Genomic DNA, 23920 nt, shown 5'->3' on the forward strand with positions numbered 1-23920 from the left:
CTGTAGAAAAACTGAAGGTTTTTCTTAACTACTGACAGCGCAATCAAATGGAGATTGTGTTTAAAGTCACCCCTTCTGTTCTCAGCCTATCAGGACGGCAAGGCTCCAGAGGGCAGGATGGGCTTTCTCTGTCCTTTATTTCTACCGGTCATGAATTGGCTTTTCCCATTTGTCCTTTCAGAACAGTTCTGAACATTATGTACTTAGAGTGCAAGTACTTTGGGGCAGGAACCATCCCTGACTCTCTTTTGCAGGAGCATCTAGAGCCCCCAGCCAAACTAAATGGTCCTGTCTCATTTTTATAGTCATTTAAATAATTCAGGAACTAACTGAAAGTGTGAGCAAACCATTGTTTTGTTTTGTTTTTTTTCCTGTTCCCCACAAACATAGGGTTGTATTTCCTTGGGGAGTGGGGATCCTTCTGTCTCAAACACTGAAGACAATGGGTTTGATGCTCTACTTTGTTACATTTGAGGGCACTTACACTAGTGTTAAAGTAGTGTAATGGAATAAAGAAATGGCCCACAGGGCCTGATTTCTGATTATACTTACACCAATGTAAGCCTCGAGTTCACTGTAGTCACTACTGATTTGCATCATTGAGAGGAGAGAAATGGACCCAAATAACTCCTCCCCTCCTCCAAATTACTTTAACAAAATGTCAGTACTTTAACAAAAGTCATTCTGGGGAGTGTAAAAAAGTCAAATGAATATGGGGTCATGATGGAACTCTGATATGTGGTTTACGGCAAAAGGAAAACACATTGTTTGTTGATTTACTTGTATAACTTAGGTTTGAGCAAACCAGACTATCCCCAAGTTATGCAATGGCGGGCAGGGAGTGCTACGATAAAAGTGATTCTCAATCTATTATCACTGATAGGCGCAAACAGTTTTCCCATACCATGAATATTTCCTTATTCTGAAGGGGGCGGGGGAAGAGTCAATCTCAAAGTCATTTTGATAATTTCAAAACGTTCCAGTTGATCTTGACTTTTCATTTATTTTTTCAGTGGAATTAGCTTTTCAAGTTGAAATTTGTTGAACCCTAATGCTGTTTTCACAAAGAATTTTGACTAATCAGGGACTTGGTTTTTGGTTTTTTTGGATTGAAAAATTCCTGACCAACACTACTGCTGGGAGACTTTAAAACTCATTGCTATGTCAATAGTAATGGAGTCAGTAACATCTTGAGGCTATTTGGTGGCCTGTATGAGAGCAGCTGGCATTCAGTCTGATTCTTGGTAGCCATGTGCAAGACACAAAAACTATCTTAATAATTAGAAGTTAGTGAATGAAAATCTTGCTCCTAGACATGGCCTCTCCAGACATAGGGGCGGAGTGCTATGCAGAAGCTCACACTGTGCTTGCCTATGCTGAACCTGTTCTGCAGATACCCTGTGGTTTGTTGTAGTATAGAATATTTTATATGGAGTCTATACTGAAAGATTCTTGTTTTAAAGTGTCCTAAAGGGATGATGATTCCATCATATTAAAGCACATTATTAAAACTCTAAGGGCCATATCTTCCTCTATCAATGCTGATTTACACCAACTGAGGATCTTGGCCTAAGTTTCACAATAACTGTTTATCTCCATGAGCCTAAAAATGGGGTAATTGCTGTCAAACATTTTGCCCAGAAAGGATAAACACATTTCCCTGTGCATACTAATAATCTTTCTTTAATGAAGTAACTGAGAGAATCACAACAGAAACGAACAAATGCATAAAGTTACTTTATTTTCAGTACACATTTAATTTTGAAAAATATAAATGCTAAAATATCTCATCTTGTTCATCTCTTGATTCCATAAAAGTCACAATAGAAAGCTTCATAAAACTGTAAAATACTATACTGTTATAAGGAATTTCATGTTTTATATTACTGGAAAAAATCATTAATATATTGAAATGTTTTCTGTTTTTTTTCCTTTTTGTTCCACCATCTTGATCTACTTCATTTTAAAATAAGTTTTTATTCTCTCCTCCAAAGCAAATACAGACTTAAGAGGATTAAAAATAATAGAAGTATCTGAAAGTGCGTGTTGATTCCAAAAATGTAATGAATACATATATGTATCAGCCATAGGAATGGCTACAAAGATGAGACAATCACCAGTTGTTTCACATTGTAGGTCTGGGACAAAGTTATCTGTAGTTTTTTTTTAAATATTAGCCCTGAGTAGCAGGTTTGTAAGTGTTGTTAGAAGCTCATCTAATTAAGGGTGCTCATTGATTTCAGTGGACTTTAATTCAGCCCCTAAAAGCACTCTCAAACCTTCTCCCCCACCCCGATTTTTTTCTGACATAATTGCTATTTATTGTCACAAGGCTGAAAAAGTGCAATGAAATGCTATTTCATGAGACCCTACATAGGCTATCAAAGGGCCACTTTGCTGCATTTCACCTTTTGGAGCAAGCAGGTCTTTTGTTCGTTTGAAACAAACAAACAACCCTTCAGTTTAGTGTTTTGTCGTGAAAAGTCCCAAGCTTCTGCCACAAAAGAATTGTGTGTATATAGATGAGAAAAATACCAACTTTTTTTGGTCCCATCCCCAAACAATGTCGCTCTCTCTGCATAAGAGCTCAATCAGAAATCAGCAGTCAATACATTTCAAGTACATTTTAACATGGTTCAAAAGTGGAAGACCTCATTTGCTGGAGATGGATCACCAGGTAATAGCAAATGTAAATATTTGCTCTGTTGGGGGTGTGAGACAGGAGGGTGCATTGTAAGCCGTTCTTTCTTCAGTGCTTTTCTAAAGAAATCCGCTGTTGTCCAACATTCATTTCAATCGTTCCTCAGCCAGCACATTTGCGTTTCTCTAAACCAAAATCCTACACATGCATACATGGCTCTGTTGTTTCACATTATAGTGGGTTGTGATTTTTATAGAGGAATGAAAGTGTTTTATGTTTTAAATTAACACAGCACAACCCTGATTATCCATCCTCCAGTTAGCTGAAGGCAGTATACACTCCCTTCCTGGTTTAGATGTCACTTAGGAGAATCAGGGCTGGACTGTTTACAGTATGCTGATCTGCCAAGGAAGAAAGGCTGCATTTCCTTCCGTTTGTCAAACTTTCCAAGTGACAGCAAATTACTCTTTATTTTGTCCCTCTAAAGCTGGACTGACCATGGACTGGAATTTAGATCTGATATTGGATGGGGAGGGTGTACATTTGTTTTTTAAATGCTGATGTAAGGTGGGCTGCTGTATTTGGCATTTCTTTTTAATGTATTTACCATCCCTCCCCCCACTATGTATAATATTGTTGCTAAACAGGATATGCTGCTGGGTTATAGGTGTAGCGCCCAAATAATACTAGTGACAGTGGGATAATAAGGGGCTGGTTTGTGGATGGGTGCAAACTGTTGTAGCTTCAATAGGGCCAGGCTGCAATTATTATGGTCCATATTTCCGATGTCTTTCAATACAGCATTTTATTTAAAAATAACATTTCCAGAGACTTCTGTAGCACATTTGGACAAGAGAAAAACCCCTCTACTATGCCTGTGGTGTGGCTTGGGAGGCTAAAATTTGGCATACCAGGTCTCAGTACTATCATGACATTTATGTTTACGATGGGCTGTGTTCTTTTCATTACAGCTTTGCAGGCTAGTAGTCCTCTTGCAGCAGTTTCATTTCCCCTGAGGTACAAAGTGTTAGAAAGTAGCTTGTGGGGGCGTACAATTTCTTTTAAAATGCATATGGTATCAAATATTGGGCCAGCCCCTTAAAGCCAGTAAGAATAAACTCAGCCCACAGAAAGACCCCCATAGATTTCAACAGGAGCAGGATTGAGCAGCTGCATGCCATCAAGGGCTAGGGGCCAATAAAAGTGGAGTGCCAATCCCCAGATTTCTTGACCTTATAAAAGTCTCTGCCTGCAACAGTACTATCTGGTGCCAAGTCTCCGTAACAAGATGCTGTCGACTGGGTCAGCATTTCCTTACTGAGTGAAATTCCCCAAGAGAAGAGAGGGTTGGAGGTGAAAGATATGCATCTAACAGTGGGGCCCTGACCCTTGAAGGAACAATGGAGTGGAAATTCCTTTGACTTAATTGGGCAGTTGATCAGGCCCTGAAAGTGGAGCAGACCCCTAGCTGAGTACCAACTAAGTCCTATCCCTGCACTGGGATGATTTCCCCCAGGGAAGATAAATGATGCCTTGACTGTGCGCTACATTTAATGCACATCCAAAGCAATGGAACCTTGTCAGACAGTCACCTGGATAAATTTCAGTGTAATGCCCAATTTCCAAAATGGTTTGAGTTTTTTTAATCCTCTATTCTTTAAAGTATAGACCTTTGCCTACTTTGCTTGTGAACAAACAGACAAATGCGTGTGGATATTGTATCTATTTAAAAAGATGCATTCTAAATGGTATCTTTGTCATTGTGGATTCTAAGTTGTAAGGAAGTAGGGTAAGTTCTATACACAATGGTGAATGGATCTGGGGGAGTACAGTTATCTGCATTCAGAGTGTAGACTGATTGGTGGCTTTCCTAAGTAAGTAGGAAATGTTATGGATATATATCCTGATAAGTAAGATTAAAAACTATCTTCCCCTTAACCATATGATTATGGTGTCCATGCTGGATTGCATGCAGATGTGTACAGTCACACACACACACACGTCTGTACATGAAATAATTCTAACCATACTGCATTGGAAAGCAACAAAATTAATACAATCAGCACATCAGTTATTGCCATTAAATGTAAGTCTCTTCCTAAACCACACAAGAGTTAACTTACATCCTGTCACCTTCATGTACAGCTAGAGTCTTTAAAAACAAATTAACAAATGGAGGCTTCAGATGCAAGGTATTATTAAAACTGATCCAGCCCTATGCCATGACTTGGAGATTGTGTAATTTTTGTAAAAATCACATATTGTACAATACATTTTTACAGAGAGCCTGGCATCTAGAAATAAGAGGTAGAACTACTCCAAACTATGTTTCCTGCTGCAGGAAAAATTCATTTTTCTTTACAGTAATTAAAAAAAAGTTTAAAAAAATTGACAAAAGTTGCAGGTTAGGCCCCATAATTTAAACAAAATAATCTAGGAAAATAACACTCTTCAGTGTACCTGACAGATAAGTCCATTAAAGTGTTTTAAAACAAAAAGTTGCATAGGAAAGGGACATTTCAGAACACAAGCTACGACGCTGGCACTGGTCTGTCTGTGCTGGGAGTGAAGTACCTTTAAGAGCAAGTTAGTGTAGCAGCACTGTCCAGTAGTGTAGTAAAGACATTGAATTAGCCTGGAGGTCAGTTTTGTTCTGCCAGACAGAAAAGACACACTGATTCACAACTAAGATAACGTCAGTTCCTCTGACATTTCACAAAGGTATTTATAATATATCCTTAATACGTCTGCCCTCTGCTTAAAAAAATGAGAGATGTGTGTGTGTCTGAGTGATAGAAGGCAAGGTATAGTGTGTTTCAGATTTACCTATGCAGCAGAGAGCATTTTAATATTTGGCTGGTGACAAAAAAAAATTGAACAAACAAAAAAAGTTACAAAGTAGTTTCTGTTCCCCTGCTCCTCCAGAAATAACCATTGTCTTCAGGCTCAAGTTCTATTCTAATTTGAGGCACAACTTTCACTGGAGTTCGTGGAGGGCTGAATGAAAAAAGAAAACAAGGTAAAAACATATGGACTGAATTTGTTTCTAGTGCATTCTGAAAGGGTCAAGTGATTTCTCCCCAACTCCTTCATTACAGAATACCACTGCTGCATTATTAGTGCATGCAACTATTGACAAGTCACATGAGAAAACCTTAACTTTCATTGGGGAAGCTTAAGCATTATTTGGCCAGTAAGAAGTAAAATGTTGTTAGTCTAGGGGATGAATATTCAAGTCTCACTGAATTCAGAGGACTACATTTCTGAATATTGTATTATGTCTATTCAACAGCTCAAATATTCAGTGGTGGCTGCGGTCTGTGGTATGTATTCCTAGCACAATCCAACTTGGGGGCTTGATCCTGCAAGAAGCTAACAATTCTCCTGCACTGAATAATTAGAGATAGGTGTGTAATGAAATTAAATATACATGAGACCCATCATGTCATGCAGCAGCCTTTTATTTTAACAACATAAAGAGATCACTTGCTAATCTTTGGGAATTCTTGGACAAAATCTCTCACCAGCAGCACTGGGCTCAGAACCATGCTACTGCAGCCATGTTTAAAGAGGGTGATGGTTAAGAGTTTTTAATCACAGTTCCCACTCTGGTGTGGACAGGATTTTTTTCATCTTGGAAACCTGTCTGTGGCCTGAGTTTGGTCAAGTACATACTCCTTAAACTGCAGCATGTGTGTAAGTACCTGGCTGAATTGGGGCATATGAAACTCATGTTACAGACTATTTCTTCATGGGCTATCCCACAATCTGCTGCTGCACTCATAGCACCTGTGTAAAGTGCTTGTGACCACCTCACTCCCCTGAAACCCAATCCTGGAGCAACCTCACTACAGCAGGTGGCTCCATTGCTAGTGAAGGTGTTTGGGAGGGAGGAATGTTAGGCAGTACTGCTTGGGCCACCCTCCTCCTGTTCTGGAGAATGCTCTCAAAGATATGAAGGAGAGGCATCACCATTTCCCAGATGTCTGCGCCTACTAGGCATGAGCACCCATGGAGATAGATGCAGTTAAACAGCAGCAAGTATCTCAACTTTCTTACGGTGGTCTGGCATAATTCCTTACTGGTACACAGTCTGTCTCGAGACACAATTCTAAAATTTAAAGGAAATCCTATCTGTCAATGAGACTACTTTTGCGGCAACAGTTGTTTCAGGGTAATGACAAGTTCCTCAAGGTCCCTCTGCTAAGCTATAGCAACTCAGCTGTTATTATTTATGTGTCCTGATACAATTAAGTCAATGGGAACTGGATTGAACCCCACACAGATTTTTATTTTTTTTGCCCTACTACGAAGTGAGCCTCCCTTTCAGCCTGGATCTATCATATACCTCATGAGAGCCACACCTCCATTGTATTTACTGAGCATACAGTACATCTCATGAGACCATGCTGAAGAAGCACCTACCTTGGCAGTGTGTGTGACTGAAGGAAAGGAATTTTATCAGCACGATGTATGGCGTTCAAGGAATGTTGGTGATTTTTCTCCTGTTTAAGAAAAAAAAAGTCTTTTGTCACAGCATTCAGCCATTATAAATATGACGTTCCTCCTCTAGCAAGTCCCCAAATATTTAACCATGGAATTTCACAGATTCCTAAAAAGCATGGAAGACATCAGCTGAATCAAGCTAACACACAGTCAATTCGAGGGGGAAAACCTCTGCCATCAGTGGGACACAAAACGCTAATTTTCAAACGTTGTCACTTAAACTGCAACCAAAACTTGCCTCTGTGCATGTAAAGAGGTAGACATCCAGGCACCCACCACTACATGTGTATTTCATTGGCCCAGCACGGTTTGAAATTTCACCTCTAACGTTCTGACCAACCAAATATAGCATGAAAACTCACTCCATACTTAACCGGAGGGTGGTGTAGTTAGGGCTGCAGAATTCAATTTTTATAATAATGTGGATTTTACAGTTTTTTTCCCCAACTTTTATTGATTTAAATTCGTGGAAAATTATAGGAGGGTCAGAATAATTTAATGACCGCAAACATGAAGGTGGAAAAAAATTAAAGCTTTGTAACTGTTAAGACGCAAGTTGTCAACATCCCCTGTCAAAGTGTACAGAGTAAATATCCTTAAAGCAAACTAAGTTCTCAAGCAGCATTTTCCTTACATCGCCTAGCTGCAAATTTCAGTTATCAATGGAAATAATTATTTGTTGGTTTGTGTGTGTGTGTGGTGAAAACTGATGAACCTCATCCTTCTGGATGAATTAAATATTTGTGAACATGCTGCAGAGGTGCTAAGTATTATTTGTATTATACTTTGGAACAAAGCCTTTCACATGATGATACCACAGTGCAGAGAGATTCCAGCTACTCTCTCAAGAGCAAGAAAACCCTCCATTATAATTTTTGCCTTGCCTCTAAATCAAAAAGATTCAATCAATATTTTTCAAAATGTAAAAATACATCTAAAGTATTTATTCAAGCTACTTTAAGTTTTAGTAATTCACCACTGGAGTGGGAAGTGCTCTGATAAATTGATTTGTTATGAAGATATCAACAGACCCTGAACTATAGTAATACAGCATTATGCTAGTGAGAGATTACATTATTTTTTTACATGCACGGACATTGCAAAGGGGGTCAAAGTGGGATCATTCAGCTGAGAGCCATGATAAGCCTCCTGCAATTTTGTGCAGTTCACCATATTAGGTGATTTATTTTTCTCATGTATCTGATCAGCAGGGAGGCTGAATCAGATTTTACATCTACAGTACTGGGGCAATGTCCAAATAAAAATCATATTTGAAAAATGCTTTTGCCTGTCACGTTAACACCACTTTAAATTATTCAAATGGAGTAAGTTGTGAAACTCTTAATTTTTAGCATTTCAGTCCATTTGGTCAGTGAAACAAGAGTTGTCTGCATCACTTTTTGGTTCTCATGATCACAATAATGTTGTTGTATTTGGATTTCTATACATATCAAGGTTTCTCTGTCTCTCTCTCACACACACACACTATTATAGGTACAATTTTCAAAAGCACCTACATCCCATTGATTACAATCAATGGGCCAATTTAAGATTATAGTGTAGACATAGCCTAAGTCACTTGTTCACTTTTTAAAATGATATTTTCTGGGCCTATACATTGACAGGATTCCTTTTCAACAAAAAGGAAAGTGGATAGCTATGAAATTCCAAATTGCAGTACAATGCAGCCATAAGCTTTCATCAACAGAGAACATAAATAAAGCCAAAGTTAATTCACTATTTGACCCTTAAATGGTCATTGCCAGCATCTCAATAATTGTTTTAATACAATAATTTGTGTTTCCCCTCCAATTCCATTATTCCCAAACAGCGTTTTCGTCTGCTGCTTGTCATTTTAAAAAGCTGACAAACACCCCGAGATAACTCATGGCAATTAATCTGAAATTCCAGGTTTATCAAACACATTATAACACTAGAAAATGCGACTGGCTATAAATAAAGATTAACAATGGGGAATAAAATACAATCAATCATGGATATTAGAATAAAAAAACCAAAAGAGAAGGAACAGATGTAACACAAACGCAAGTCACCTAAGAAGGCAAATATGTTAATGCTGCATGGTTTAAATGATCATCGCCTTGTCAATTAAATGATTTAAGAAGATCAATGACAGGCCTAATTTGTTAAGTGCTGATTTTTGGGGACCTAAGGAAACAAAACAGTAATGGACAGTGGTACTGTTTCTACCCGCTGCAATCCAGAACATTAACAGCAAGGGAGAGAAACCAAGTAGATACCACACCAAGACACACACAACAACAGGCAGAAATGGACTGGATGATTTAGAGGGTTAGAGAGAGAGAGAGAGAGCTAGCGAGAGACCTGTTAGTAGCTGAGTAGAGGCAGTTAAGGTGGAGGCACCAAGAAGGATAACACAAAACTTGTAAAAAGAAAAAGAAAAAAACAAACCTCCCCCAAAAACTAGAGGCCTGGAAATTGTTTTAAAAAAGGAGAAAAGAAAACTTCTAAGGGATAGGACAGATTTTTTTTAAAAATTCAATCCGTATGTGCATATTTGTGTGTATCTTTTTGGCAGTGCAAGTCACACTCAAGCAGGCATGCAAGAGGTTAGTTCTACTCACTGTCGGAAGGTTTGCTATCACTTAGGAAAGGTTCCTGTTCCATGATGTCCATTGGAATTTTAATACTTGGGACATTTTCTGAGTAGGGGCAGTCGGACTGTGAAAGAAACGTGCAAAAGGTCTTAGAATATTGCCACTGCTCTCTCTCTCTTAGCGTCCCCCACATATTAAATTCATCCTTCACACAGCCACTGGTGGAGAGGAGTGAGAAAGGGAAAAAGGATCGTCCACCTCAGTTGTTTCCAGGCACTCAGCGGCCCCGTCACACCATACTTCCCCTTCCCTTACTACAAAAGCAAGACAGATTAAAGACACACAGTGGAGCTTTTCACCTTCTGCCACTCCCCTTGTCCCCAATTTAAACTCTGCCCTGTGTCCAGCTCAAAGATGCCAGAGGGGCAACTGCCCCAAGCTGAATGGAACATACAGACGCATGCTGCATTCTTGAGGTGTGTGAAAACCCATCTGAAGTATCCCTCGGCTGCCATTTCTTTCTGAAATAGCTCAGGGGTGTTTCTTTTCCTCTGAAGTTTCTATAACTGAGATGGGCAGAGTCCCACTGCATCCTGTCAGGTGGGCTTTTTTATCCCCCCCTTCAAAAAAATGACCAGTCCCAATTAAAATTCAAGTTACATTTAATTTAGTTCCCTACTTCCACTCTCCATTTAAGACAGGTTTCAGAGTAGCAGCCCTGTTAGTGTGTATCTGCAAAAAGAAAAGGAGGACTTGTGGCACCTTAGAGACTAACGCATTTATTTGAGCATGAGCTTTCATGAGCTACAGCTCACTTCATCGGATATGAGCTGTAGCTCACGAAAGCTTAGGCTCAAATAAATGCGTTAGTCTCTAAGGTGCCACAAGTCCTCCTTTTCTCCATTTTAAAGGCTTTTATAATCCAACAGAACCATGACGAAGCAATTAGCACCATCAGGCAGCACTCTGAGGTATTTTCAGTTCAGAGAGGGGTTGCCAGTACTTTAGCAAGTAAGTCCCACATGTTTTCTCCCTGAGGGCCCTTAATGGGCTTTGGCCCAGACCCTTAGCAACTGATAAACACCATGTTCCAGGAATTGTGTACCGACAGGAAGGGCTAGACTCTATTAATTTGGATTGCCTTTCAGGCAAACGCTTAAGCACATGCTTAAGTCCCATTGACTTCAGTGGAACTTAAAGAACATGCTTATAAGTTAAAAGCCGTGGTTACCCATTTAAATAAACACTTTCTCATAACCGAGGAAGGGCATACCAGCACCTGGGAAAGCAATTAATATTAAGTTGCACTTTGCTAGAAATGTTTAGACATTGTTGCTGAAAAGATATAGGTCCTGCATTGACGGACCCGGCACGGTATGCCATTTGAAAGGTTGGGTAGGAATACCTTGTACAGAGGTTTTGTGGTATCTGCACTGATGGTTGGGAATTTTACAAACGTTTCCAGTGGGAATCTGGTACATTTCAAAGGCAAAACATTTGCTCTTCAGAAATATTTTTGTGAGCTTAGGGATGGTTTAACAGCAAACGTCCAGAGAGGTAGTGAAGCCATCGCAAATTACCCGATAGCCCCCTCCAACAAAACACAGTTTCCAGGCAAACGAATACAATAAATGTGATGAAAATGCTGACACTAGAGGTTCTTCTTTATACATTACCATCTGCAAGAACAGAGATCTCAAATCTCAATATGCAAAAAAAGAAAAGCATTAAAGGTTTTGCATCTTCAGCATTTGGCAGCTCTGACAAGGTTACTAAATGTGAATCCTGATCTAAACATAGTGGCCCAAAATTTTTTAAGAGTTACTAGTAATGTTTGGGAGCCCAACTTGAAACACTTTCATGAGGTCTGACATTCAGAACATGCTCCGCTTCTGGCACGCCTTGAAGGTGTCTCATGATGGGCACCCAAAAATCACTAGACATTTCTGAAGGTGTAGGCTAGGGAACCAGGGATGGGATACCTGCATGTGCTTTGAGCTGTTCCCGCCTCTGCACCTAATTGCTAACAAATCCTGACTTAGAACTCATCAGGTCTTGCCTCGTTCATTCTCTCTAAGGCCATGTATATTATATATGCCCTAAAATGTCATCTTTGAACACCAGTTCACTGATACATTATACATAACCTGCCTTGTGCCATCTCCCAAGGGCAGGTGTATAGAATAAAAGAAAAAATACACCACCACATACTATCTGCAGGAATCCAGTTGCAATGAGTGCTGAAAAAATGTCCTAAGAAATGTTAACTAAAAGGAATGTTATGTAAGCCAGCCTCCCATACAACCAAATACTGTAAATGTCAATAACTAGATACACAACCATCACAACCACCCTGCACGCAGGTGTATTGCTATAATCTTTGAAAGTGTTAGAAATCAATCCAGTAATTTCCTTTTAATCAGACACAATGTGTCCAGCTCCCGTGCTGTATAGGGAATGTTGTTGGGCCTGGGGGCAATGTAGGACCTTCTGGGAATATTCTTAGCAGCTGTATGACATGGGCTGGTCCAATGGATCAACTGATTATGGATCCTAGAAGAAGCTTTGAAACTTGTGTCCTACGGGCTGACTGGTAGGATAATGGGGTGCACTGTACAAGTACCTGCATGGAATTTCTAGATTGAAGGTGCAACTTGTGCCATTTTTTCACCTCTTTCTTCCCCTAGGAGGAATGGCAGCATTCCTCTTCAAGGGAGCATCCTTCTGCTCCCAGCCACAGTAGTCAGGCTCTTCACAGAGCATAGGAAGAAGTAACTCCACTAACACCAGCCGAAACTCTTCGCATCATTGTGCTGAAGTAGTTAAAGCCCCATTGTCATTCAGCTGGGGGTAAAGAGAGCCAACTCCCCCAGAGAGAGAGAGTGATTTAATAGATATGTGACCTCAAATTAAGCCTTGGTAGGGAAATGCTTTAAAGGCACAAGGACAATATTTTTGTTTAAGTGCATATGGAACAAAAAAAACAACTGAAGTATTCTAAGGCACATGGATCAGGTCACAGCGCTTAAGAGCAACATTTGCAGCTATGCTTCATTATTTTAATGCACACGACAATCAGAGATTAGAGCTCCGAGTAAATCACACTCTAGACAGCCACTTATCCTCTCTCAATTTTCAAGCCAGGATTACCAACCACAAACAAAAGACCTTGCAGAATGTGACTAAGCAAGTCAATTTTTAAAAATTGAATTAATTAATTAAAGAGCCATGGAATACTCCAAACAAGTGTGTTATTTTCACTGGTAGTGGAGCTGGTTGCCCAGAGCACGTACATCCTAAAGAGCAAAACAAAAGTGAAAGAGAGTCAGGGCGTAAACAGACTGGGGGAAGAGAGAGCACTCAGAACACATAACATTTCAATAGACACGGAGTAGAATATGCATGTGGAAACGTGACTCTTCGTTCTCGGAAATGAAAGCGCCACCAGCGAAGGTTAGGGACATCTGAAAGATGACATGCTCAGGGCCAGGTGCCTGCAGCGGGTAAAGATCATGCTGAGTCTGAGTCAAACTAGGCAGGGAGGAGTTGCCACTGCACCCAGCCATGAGGAGGGAGTGCACCTAGGGACACCCAGTATTAACAAGCTAGAGTTTATTACTTTACAATTGCAGGAAGCTCCTTACATCGTCATTGTCACTATCCAGACTGCCCTTCTTCTTTTTCTTCTTCTTCTCATCCTCTTTCTTCTTCTTGTCCTTTTCTGGAATGACGTCGTCAAGGAAACTGAGGTCATGCTGGGAGAAGAGGTAGTCCATGGCTTTTCTGACTGCCACAAGTGCCAGGATCTGGTGGGACAGAAATTCAGCATTCCCGTATTTAAATGTTACCATTCCCCTTACTCACGCAGCACATTACCTTTAGTCAGGGATATTGGCTTTACTCTGTGTGTATTCAATCTGACACTGTTCTTCTCCCCGGATGCCTCAGTGCTGTCTGCAAATTAACACGTCGGAAATCTGATAGGCTACTGGAATAGCTCACATCAGGTTGGACATCTAAACCCTGTAGCTGATTTGGACTCCAGGTTTCAATGTCTTAGGTGACCACAAGTCAGTGTAAACAGGAACAATATACAGGTTTACACTATAACATGTCACAAGTAAGTTACAATTCTACCCTGAAAAATGACTTTGGAAAAGATGGCATTGAGTGGTTCCATGGTTACTGTGTTACAGTTATTTCTGTATTAAAAGGTGCTTAGGTTACAAGTAAACAGGGCTGATCTCTCTAGCTGCCAGTTCTTCAAACTCAACTTGGGAACTAAAAGTCTAGCTGGGTTCTTGCCTTCTTGTGAATCACCACCAGCAACTGAAGTTCTGCAGGCCAAGCCAGGCTCTCAGTTACCCCTGTGCAGCCCCACTGCCTTTCAGGGGTTTGCACAGGTGTAACAAACCGGGGGTCTGTAACTGGAGTCCATTCAGATCTCTGCTTATTGTGCACACGAGAAAGAGAATCCAGCTCAGTCTCTTTCAGATGCCTTTGCTAAATGTTTTTACTGTTTTGTAAAGATATGGCTCTTAATATGCCAGCAGACCAGATATATTGATTTTAAAGGTATCTTTCTACATAGGAATGTTTCCACAGTGGAACCACAGTGAATGCTCTTAGAAGGAACAACGCTGATGCAGTTAATAGCATCAACAGAAGAGTAAACACGTCCCTTTATTTTTTTCTCTGTTTCTCTCTCTCTCTCTCTCCCTTTTTTAGATAAACCATACATTGTGCAACTACAGTTGGCTTTGACTCACCTATTAATTAAGCCTGAAATAAGGTAAGTTTAGCCCCGGTTTCATGACGAGCCATCCGGCATGAGCCTAGCTGAAATCTGAACTGTCTTTAAGCTGGAGGCTAGACTCTACGGAGTATAGATTAATGGAGGTATTGTTTCGATCACAGTAGGTTTGGAATGAAACCCTCACCTCCAAGGGTTCTAGTTATACCAAAGAGAAAACGCATAATTGTTTTCTCAAAGATTATGGTTTTCTCAAACCCTCACCTTCTCAAAGGTTCTAGTTATACCAAAGAGAAGGGCCTGAGCTGTGCTGTTTGGTTTTGCAGCCAAGCTCTTCCAAGGATCATGTGTTTGTGTAGGTGTGTCTTGTCTTCAGGTTTGGGGATTTGCTCTGACCCATTATAAAAGAGGGAAACTGCTGCAAAGCGTGCATTTGAGTTCCCCCAAAGTGTGGGAGTGTTGGGGTTTCTGGTCTGTGGTGTTACCAGGTGCACTAGGTTCTTTTCTATGAGTAAAATACCATATAATAGCCGTATACGTTTACACAATGATATATTGGGTGAATAATGTGTCCTTAAACATTTACTCAACATTTTAGAATGAATCTGATGTAATATTGAAAAACAAAAAACACTTCCCCAAAGATGGAATGAGTAAATGAACCACTGTTAATTTTTATGACATACAGTTCCAAGAAAAGCCGACTTCTCATTCCTGATTTAGCCAATTAACTTTCTCAATTTCCCCATCCTGAGTTACAGCAGCACACAAGCAAAAGACACGGAGGACAGCTCTGCCCTCAAATTCCTTTGCTTTTGTCAGTTTGTGTTATTGAGAAGCACGGAAGAAGGCTTCTGTGCAGTATTTAATGTGAACTATCAAGGGAAAACAATGCATGTCTTACATGTGGACATAGCTCAGAGGGAGGGTGTGGGAAATCTGACTGTGGCAACAAAAATGGGTCAAAATTAATTGTGGTTTCCTGGAAAAAAAATTAACTTTATGGACTCATTTTCCCCAAAAGGATTTGCGAAAAAGCAGCCACTAACACAAAGAGTAGAGGCCGTGGAGAGCATTCCCCTTGTAATCTTGTATCAAGTGTGATGGATGGAATGAGAAAAGTTCTTTGCTAAGTGTCTAGCAGCTTAGTGCTGTAATGTGTTTTGTGGGGTGGTTTAAGTAAAGGGAGCCTGAAATGAAGAAGAAACTCGACAGCTCCACTTACCATGACTGGGAATATTATAGCAGCCACAGTTGACTTGAGGATCCAGAGGAGGGCCAGACACACCACCTGCAGGAAAGTGAACAGGTGGACCCGGCGCAGCGGGACGTGACGCAGATAAATGAAGTCAGGCTGATGTTTCAGAGGCATCAGAAGCAGCTTCAGACGATCCATGAACTGAGCAGGAGAGGGAAGAAAAAATTAAATAATACAATAGTCAGAGTAGCTGATACACAAAAAGGAGCGATAAAGCATTGTTGGCCCTTAATTTGTGAACCAATGGTGACCTGCTCTTCTTGCAAAAACAACACACAACCAAACACCCTTGCCCCCTGTGGCTGAGTTCTTTCCCTTTTAAGTAACCTTTATGTTCTGCACAATGGGCAAAATTTTTAAACCTGGGTGCCTAAAGTTAGGCTCTTAATTTCTATTTAGCTGCCTAAATATGGATTTACTTGATTTTCAAAGGTGCTAAAAACCGGTAGCTCCCATGGATTTCAATGGGATTTGTGGTTGCCCAGCACTTCTCAAAGTCAAGCCAGTTACATTAAGGTGCCTAAATATGGATTTAGGTGCCCAACATTAGGTTTGGAAATGTTGGACAGTGTATAACATGAGAGCCCCAGTGCAAGATCCTTAGCTGGTGCAAAGAGTATAGTTCTATAGGAATGGCATCGATTGCCAGCAGCTGAGGACCTGACTCTGTCAAAAACAAACCAGACTGAGGAGTTGGTAAGAGGGGAAGTGCCTCTAGCCCTACTGGAAGAGACAGGTTGGAGCGAATCCCCAGCCAGGATTTCCTATCACTCAGAAGTTGTCCTTGGACAGCTGAAAAACAAACATTTTGTAGCACACTGGTCACCTGGGCCAGAGCACTGAGAAATTCTGCTTGGAAGAACCAGGGGTAGTGAATATTACAATCGACTGCTTGTCCCTTGCCAGAGCACTGGCCTCTTGCCCACTTCTGGCTGATTCTGAAACCAGATTCATCTTAATCTAGGGGGTGAAAGACAGGGCCATTTTTAAAATAAATTCTGATGGCATCCACAGAACATGTAGTCTTTTCCCATTAAAATACTGCTAAGTGGAAAAGAAGTTTGCAATTAGCAGGTGATAGAAAGTAACAAAACCACTTCCAGCTTCCTAATGCCAATTAAAGTGGCTGCCCTGGGAGAAAGGCTCCCTTACGTAACATTTCCTCAATAACAAAGAAAGGGCGTTCGGCTTTGCTCAGTTATTCCCACCAGTTCATGCTGGAGAATAATACCACCTCAATAAATCCTGTTAACTTGATTCTCTAATGCAAAGCAGCAGGGCCAGTTACAGGCCCGAGCCATCTAAGAAGCAGGACTACGGCAAGTGAACAAGCACTGTTCTCAGTATTTGTCAGTAAGTGGCCAGAGAGATGGTTTTAAATCACGCTCGGAGAACACACTTAAAAGGTTACAATTGCTTCTTGTGGCATTGCCACGGCTCAGAAGGCCGGAACTGGTGCTCTCCTGTGGAAAGGTTGCTTTTATTTGATATCATCTACAACACAATATTTGTGAAGCCTTGGTAAGAGCCTTTGGAATGAAAATGAGGTGGAGGAGGAGGGAAATGGTGAGTAGTTAAAACAAGAGCAATGGTTAATGATTGCCATCCTCTTGACAAGGTCCTTTAAAGAATCTACCCTTAAATATCAGAGTGGTTTGGTTGCTATGGGAACTTACCTGCACTCCATTAAGGGAAGCGACACCCATGTAGAGGAACACTCCATAGAGCACAGGCATAGGAATAAACTAGGGGAAGGAAAAGAGTGGTGAAAAAACTACAGTGAATAACCTCAATCAATCATCTAGTTGGTACAGAGAGAGTAACAGAATTCATATCCTGTGCTAACCCTGAACTTCATACGCATATGAGTAATGCCAAGTCATAGAAATTAGCAAGTTTTATACTGTATTTTAGTGAACGGGAGAGCACTTGTTGTGTTAAAAATAAATAGCTAAAGGGCAGATGTAATTACACTGGGAGAGAACAGGGCTCATACAACACAAAAATCTGCCCAGCAGAGAAGGGAAGTGAAGCCGGCCCAACCAGGAGGCAGAGTCAGGGGGTGGGAAACATGTTCCAATAAGGTTAAAAGTTTTTAAAAAGTTGTAAAATGAGCCTGTGTCCCTGCACTTGTTGGTTTTGAATAAGACTGAATGCAGAAATGCTGCCTCCCAAAAGGAAAGAGACTATATTCCCATCATATTGCCAGTCTCTGGAAAGAAAGTTGTTCTCATAAGAGTTCCAAACCAGAGATTAGATAATGATGTGAACCAACCCTCTTATTCTTCGTCCAATCCTTGACCCACGTTAATTCATAACTACTCATGGGCTAACAATTGTGAGTCATCATCTCACTTGCCAAACCTGCCTTCCAAACACCACCACCACTTTGCACTCACGTAAGTGGCAAGCCCAGCCCACCCGACACAACAGGCCCCTTTGCAATGGAATGGGTAATGTTTAGGCTGGATGCTGGGGAGCCAGACAGGGAGTGGGTCCCTCTGCATGGCTTGGAGGGATCAATGCTAGAGGAGCCACCTTTGTAGCTATCCCACTCCCTGCAATATAGGCTATTTCAACCTGCCCTGCATCTGCCAAGTTCCCAGCCCAGCTGCTTGGTCAGGCTCTACCTTTAATCGAAAGGTCTCAAAGTGCTTTATAAATATTCATTGATTAGTACAAACTCAATACCCTTCCCAGGCAGGTGATACATAGGGATCACTTCACCCCCCATTGAACGCAATCCCCCTAGCATGGGATGGAAGCTGTTTCAAAGCACTGAACCACACTGTGCAACAGATGGCTGTGCATGGGAAATTGTTTTTTTTTTTAAATCTGGCACTCCAACTGCAGACAAAAAGCCTTTATCAGCAGCAAAATAACCGCCCAGCTTGCCAAAAATGAAAGAGTCCCTCAGCTGAGCAGCAAAGTTATTTGTAATAAACATGACATGTTGTTAATCAAAATATCATACGATGGTCCAAATACAAGATGGCCTTGAAATCCTTAATATAACTTCTTTGACACCAAGCAAAAGAGCAGTTCCTGCATCAGTCCCCCTGCGGTGAGAAAAGCAGTCAGTGTAATGACTCGCAACCACCACTGCAGGGCAGGCACTGCACATCCAATGCCTCTCTGAACTTCAAAAAAAAAAAAAAAAAGGAGGACTTCTGGCATTTTAGAGACTAACCAATTTATCTGAGCCTAAGCTTTCGTGAGCTACGGCTCACTTCATCACTGAACTAAGAGTACATTCCATTTTTCTTTTGAGTGACGCATTTCTTTAACATCTTTAATGCACAAGTTTTGAGCAGGACAACAGAACTTTTTATTGTATTCCCACTATGTGATTACTCACCCTTTCCTAGGTTATAAACACAGTGGCATACAAGTACTTCTTCAGGCCTGGATCCTGCAAACACTTATGCACACATTTAACTTTGAAAAGAAAAATAGCTGTGCTGACGGCAATGGGCCTAAGTTAAGCATGCGCCTGAAGTTAAGCATGCATACGTTTGTGCAGGATCAAGGCCTTAATGAGGATGTGCTGCCCATTTCTCAACTGTGCCTCATTTCCCCACCAGCTTCTGCAAGTCTCTCTGCTGTACATTAATCCTTATTGTGGCTTTGTTTGCAGCACTTGCTTCACTGAGTGGGACTCATTTATATTCCATTTTAAAAGCTAAATGATTTTCCTGCAGCCTGCTTGCCACAACCTTCTGACAGTGCGCTGTAGGAAAGAAAAAAAATGTCTCACTTTATGTTGTTTGCATTACTGCGGCGTCCGAGGGATAAGACAAGACAATGTCTCCTGAAGCAAGATGGGTCGAAAGTTTGTGGAGATCTTAGTTCAGCTCTTAAGTTTTTCTGTGCTGTTTCTCTCGCTCTCTCTTTTTTTTTTAAATAAAAAGTATTTGAGTATCATTGCACTGTTGCAGGATAAACAAACACGTAACTCACTCCTCAGTGAAGTCAAGGTACAGTATCATGCTTAACCTAATCCAGTTGTGTAGGAAACGTACAGTGCTTTAGTTCTGGAAGATTTCATGCTGGCAATGTATTCTCTGGGAAGGGAAGGGACTGCTAGCTGACAGACTCAAAGCAAACCTGTTGCTGGCCAACTAAAGAAAAAAAATGTATTTATAGGAAACTGCTTATCATTCTCTTAGCAGGAACTCAGATCTGCAGTTACTGAGTGGAAGAATCAGGGACATAAAAAAACCCCCAAACCTGCAGTTATTCATTTCACTGACTGTTTTATTGAATTTGGGCTTGTTAGTATTCAGTTTACTGTTGGCATCATAAGGTGTGTAGGTTTGACAAGGCATTCCACGAGGCAGTTCTTACAAGAGCAGAATCCACTGCTGAGTTTTGTTAAAGGTTCTGGAATTTTGCCAAGTAACTCCTACTGACCTTAATGGGAATCATACAGCTCTATCCCACAGACTTTACCCCATACGCGTCCTTCAGGCAAGTGTGTAAAATAGATCAGTGAACAGAGCAATCCTTGCTTAGAAATAAAAAAGCACAGCAAGGGAAGGGAACAGATTTCTGCAGGGAAAGGCCACAAAGTAACAACCAAATGCATCAAACTAAGCATGAAATTAAAGAGGGGGGGGGGGAGGAGGAGAAGAGTTAAGAAGAACCATGATGAGGAATTTACTACTTGTAAAACCAGCCACTGAAATCTAGAATAGGAAAGTTTTGATTATTTAAAAAAAAAGATAAGATTCTTCTCTTCGCCTTCAAGGCACTTGGTACCACCTGCCCCTCCCCACATTCCTGCCCTCATCTCCACCCCAGGGTCACATCTTCCCCTTTGCTCACTCATGCCTTTCCATGACACTGCTCTCTGATTAATATATGTAAAGCTCTCACTTGCCTTCTCCCTTACAATACCTACCTGTTGCATCATTCAATTACTATGGCCCCTGCCGCTGTTTCTATAGCATAATGTTACTGTTCTGCATTGCCCTCGATTGTGCCTTTAAACTCTAAATCCGCAGGGCTGGGACGTGTTCCCCATTACTGCCTGTATCTTGGATGCTATAAATAAATAATCATCACCACAAAAGTCTAATATGCAAATAGAAGAGTTCCTGCACCAGAGATGTGTAACTAGCTTCCCTAGTGTTGTTCTGTGATCTAATGATGCATTAATGGTAACATATATGTATGAAGCTGTATGCAAATAAATCCCCGATCTTGAAAAATAGGCAAACATCTATGCTGTAGCAAACTGACAAAAACCCAAGGGGAATGAGTTTTAAAGAAAGAAGTCAGAGGCAGAGCTGATCAGCGCCTGGGCGGAACGCTATTGGCTGGCTATCAGGAAAAATGAGGAAATTAAGAAATTGCATTTCTATATCATCCTCCTCATATGCACACACTTTGCATACTGCTCAGGTGGGCAGTATTTCTGAGGGATGGAAATATAACTGATTTAAGAGGAGAAAGCCTAGAAGTTCAGTTCTCTTGGTTGTTCTGTTCAAAGGCAAAGCAAGTTTTATGAACCTAGCATGGACCAGATGCGTGCTCTGACAACTGGACCTAATGGGCTTAAATCCAGGACCTACTGGAGTCAGTGAGAAAACTCCATTGACTTTAGTGGGGTCAGAATTTTACCCATGGAGTAGCTCTGTTAGCTCAGACCAGCTGAACTTTATGGATTGCCAGGAATTTTTTATACTCTTCATCATCTATGTCATGTCTACACTCTGAATCGTAAACACACACCATGAGCTGGGTGCCAAATGTAAAATTCTCTACACTCATACGTGAGATCACTGAAAAGTTATTCATGGCAACTAACATCTACTACAAGAATTGGATTCCTCGGTACTAACAGAATGAACTAAAGGATTGTCTTATTTTGGATATGCTCATTGATTTCCTGGTACATACGATATGTGGATGCCCTGGATGCATGCATAAAGCACATCTCACACCATATCCATCCCTCTGATACATGCTGAAGAAACAATCCTAATTCTTCACCTGGCAGCCTCCTCCAAGACTATAAAGTGAAGTCACTCTGGGAAGTTTGGAAAGGGAATCAATCTGAAACTTTCTTTGTCACCCCCAAGCTGAGATAATCAATACCACAATCCTGCCGTTCCTTCACCTCCCATTGACTCAAGGTGCAAGGACCAGATTCAGTGATATACTCTGACTTCTTTGTGCCATGCCAGTGATGCAAAGCAGTATGTAAATGGCTGTACAAATACACTTACATAATTTCAAATTTCTTTTTCTTGACTATACATTCATTGTAAACTGGTGTCTTCCATGGAGCAAATACATTGTGCTATCAACCATGCTTCCAGCATGGCTTCAACAAGCTCTCCTAGTTTGTCTGCAGTATATTTTGCATGAGCACATGTATGTGGCAGATGCATGAAACATATGAAGTAGAACAACAGTGCTGCACACAAACATTTAAAGCAACTCTTATATTAAAACAAAAAAGACCAACCTTGAAATTTCTTGGCAACACTGTATCACCCTACAGATAAACTTTTTAGGAGGAAAAAATCATGTATTTTAAGCTCTCACTAAATTATAAAACTACATCAATAATTCTCCCTAATCTCCTTTTCCATACTGCTATGATGACAGTCTTATCATAAGAACAGTCTGTTATTGCAGTGTGGGCAGCTTCTTTATCTTTCAGTGTCCCAAGAAAGAAAGAAAAGGGGGAAATTTAACATATTTACCTTCAAGATGGGAGCCATAAAGACTGACACACCAGTGAGAATGAATACAATGACTCCAGTGACTCTCTGCTCCCTGAAACCAAATCAGACAGTTACCAGTCTAGCTCCTGCTTTCTCCTAGGTTTCATTCTCTGTTCAACTCTCCAAAAAAACCATAGACTCTAAAGATTAGGTTTTGAGGCCAGATTTTCAAAGGTGGGTGGCAACGGTACGGCCAGAAACATCATGCGCACAGGTTGAACATGCACACTGTTTGCTAATGCAAAAAAAAAAATGTATTTGCATGTTTCTCCAAGTGCCTGATTTGTGGGTACAGCAGTTTGCACCCATCTTTGAAAATCTGGCTCCTTTGAAAATTGAGACTATTCCCAGAGTGTCATTTTTACTCAGATAGCTAAACAACAAACACATGACTGGCAAATCAGTAGGATGTTACAAATCAATATTAGGGGAACATGTTTGAAAATGTAATGTCACAAGCCATCAAATGGGCAGGCTAAATTCTTTGTATGTGACTGGCAATTTGTCTTATATGCATATCAGTGATAAATCATTTGCTGTGGACTCATTAGTTGGTGGCATATTTTGAATCCTCGTCTAAGAAGGAAACCACAGTTCTGTTTGCTGGTCAGCACAAGTACAGAAGGAAGTCATGCACTATTGGTCTGACTTTCTGTGGAAGTCTGAGCATCTGCACTTCTCATTGCCCTCAGAGGGAGCCAGGGTTGCTCAGCAAGTCTGAAAATACACTGGCAAACATTTTCGAGTATGTAAAGTTAGGTACCTAAATTCACATTTAAGCACCTAAGTAAGTGGCCTGAATTTCAGATGCACAGCTCTCCTGCTGAAGTCACTTAAGACCACTCAGTTTGGGTACCTAAATATTGCATTAAATTACCCGATTAGGTAGAGCTGGTTGCTTTAGGCACCCCAAGTTTGAATTTTTTGGCGACTGTATTTGATCATGTCTGTCTGTCTAATTTCCAATTACAAAATTATCTGTGATGACATTGTCCACTTTCCCATCCTCAGAAAGCCAGCTCTTACTACAGATCAGCTGTCAAAGCTAACTAGGAAAATTAGCAACACTCCTCTGGGAGTTTTGTGGCCAAGTCTCCTAGTCAGCTTTGAAAAATCTCAGCCTACATATTTCACTCCCAAAGCAGTGAAAAACAATATATAACTTATTAAAAGTTTCAGTCTCTCTCTCTCTCACTCCCACACAAACCGGAAGTTTTAAGACAACTTTTTTCCCTTTTAGGAAACAACCCTGGAGAGGGTCTACTCAATACAAACTTCTAAGTGAATAAAACCAATGAGGACTAAAAGAGTTCTAAGGAAATCTCAGCTGAGTTGAAAATGTGCTGTAAATCTGACATCTATTCCCGAGTGTCTCTGCCTTTGTCCTGTTTGGTGCTAGATCACTTACAGCATACACTGATCTTTGCATGCAAACAAGGCCACTTT

General features: G+C 40.7%; 1 protein-coding gene across 7 annotated transcripts in view; it reads right to left on the reverse strand.

The window, feature by feature from the left end:
• Positions 1–1803: 1803 nt before the first annotated feature.
• Positions 1804–23920, reverse strand: part of SLC4A4 (solute carrier family 4 member 4) — a 260588-nt gene continuing 238471 nt past the window's right edge. For 3 of the 7 annotated variants that reach the window (XM_084625777.1, XM_084625779.1, XM_084625781.1), the window contains 6 exons: positions 22454–22526; positions 17414–17482; positions 15705–15878; positions 13371–13532; positions 7067–7146; positions 1804–5638 (listed from right to left, as the gene is read on the reverse strand). In XM_084625777.1, coding sequence (XP_084481903.1) covers positions 5533–5638; positions 7067–7146; positions 13371–13532; positions 15705–15878; positions 17414–17482; positions 22454–22526 — 664 coding nt within the window. In that variant the 3' untranslated portion in view covers positions 1804–5532. Of the gene's footprint in view, positions 5639–7066; positions 7147–9753; positions 9851–13370; positions 13533–15704; positions 15879–17413; positions 17483–22453; positions 22527–23920 lie in introns of all 7 variants that reach the window. The other 4 variants (XM_084625783.1, XM_084625782.1, XM_084625778.1 and 1 more) reach the window with 3 other exon arrangements.

This window comes from Lepidochelys olivacea (assembly GCF_965140295.1).
Source record: "Lepidochelys olivacea isolate rLepOli2 genome assembly, chromosome: 4".
Taxonomy (NCBI): domain Eukaryota; kingdom Metazoa; phylum Chordata; order Testudines; family Cheloniidae; genus Lepidochelys; species Lepidochelys olivacea.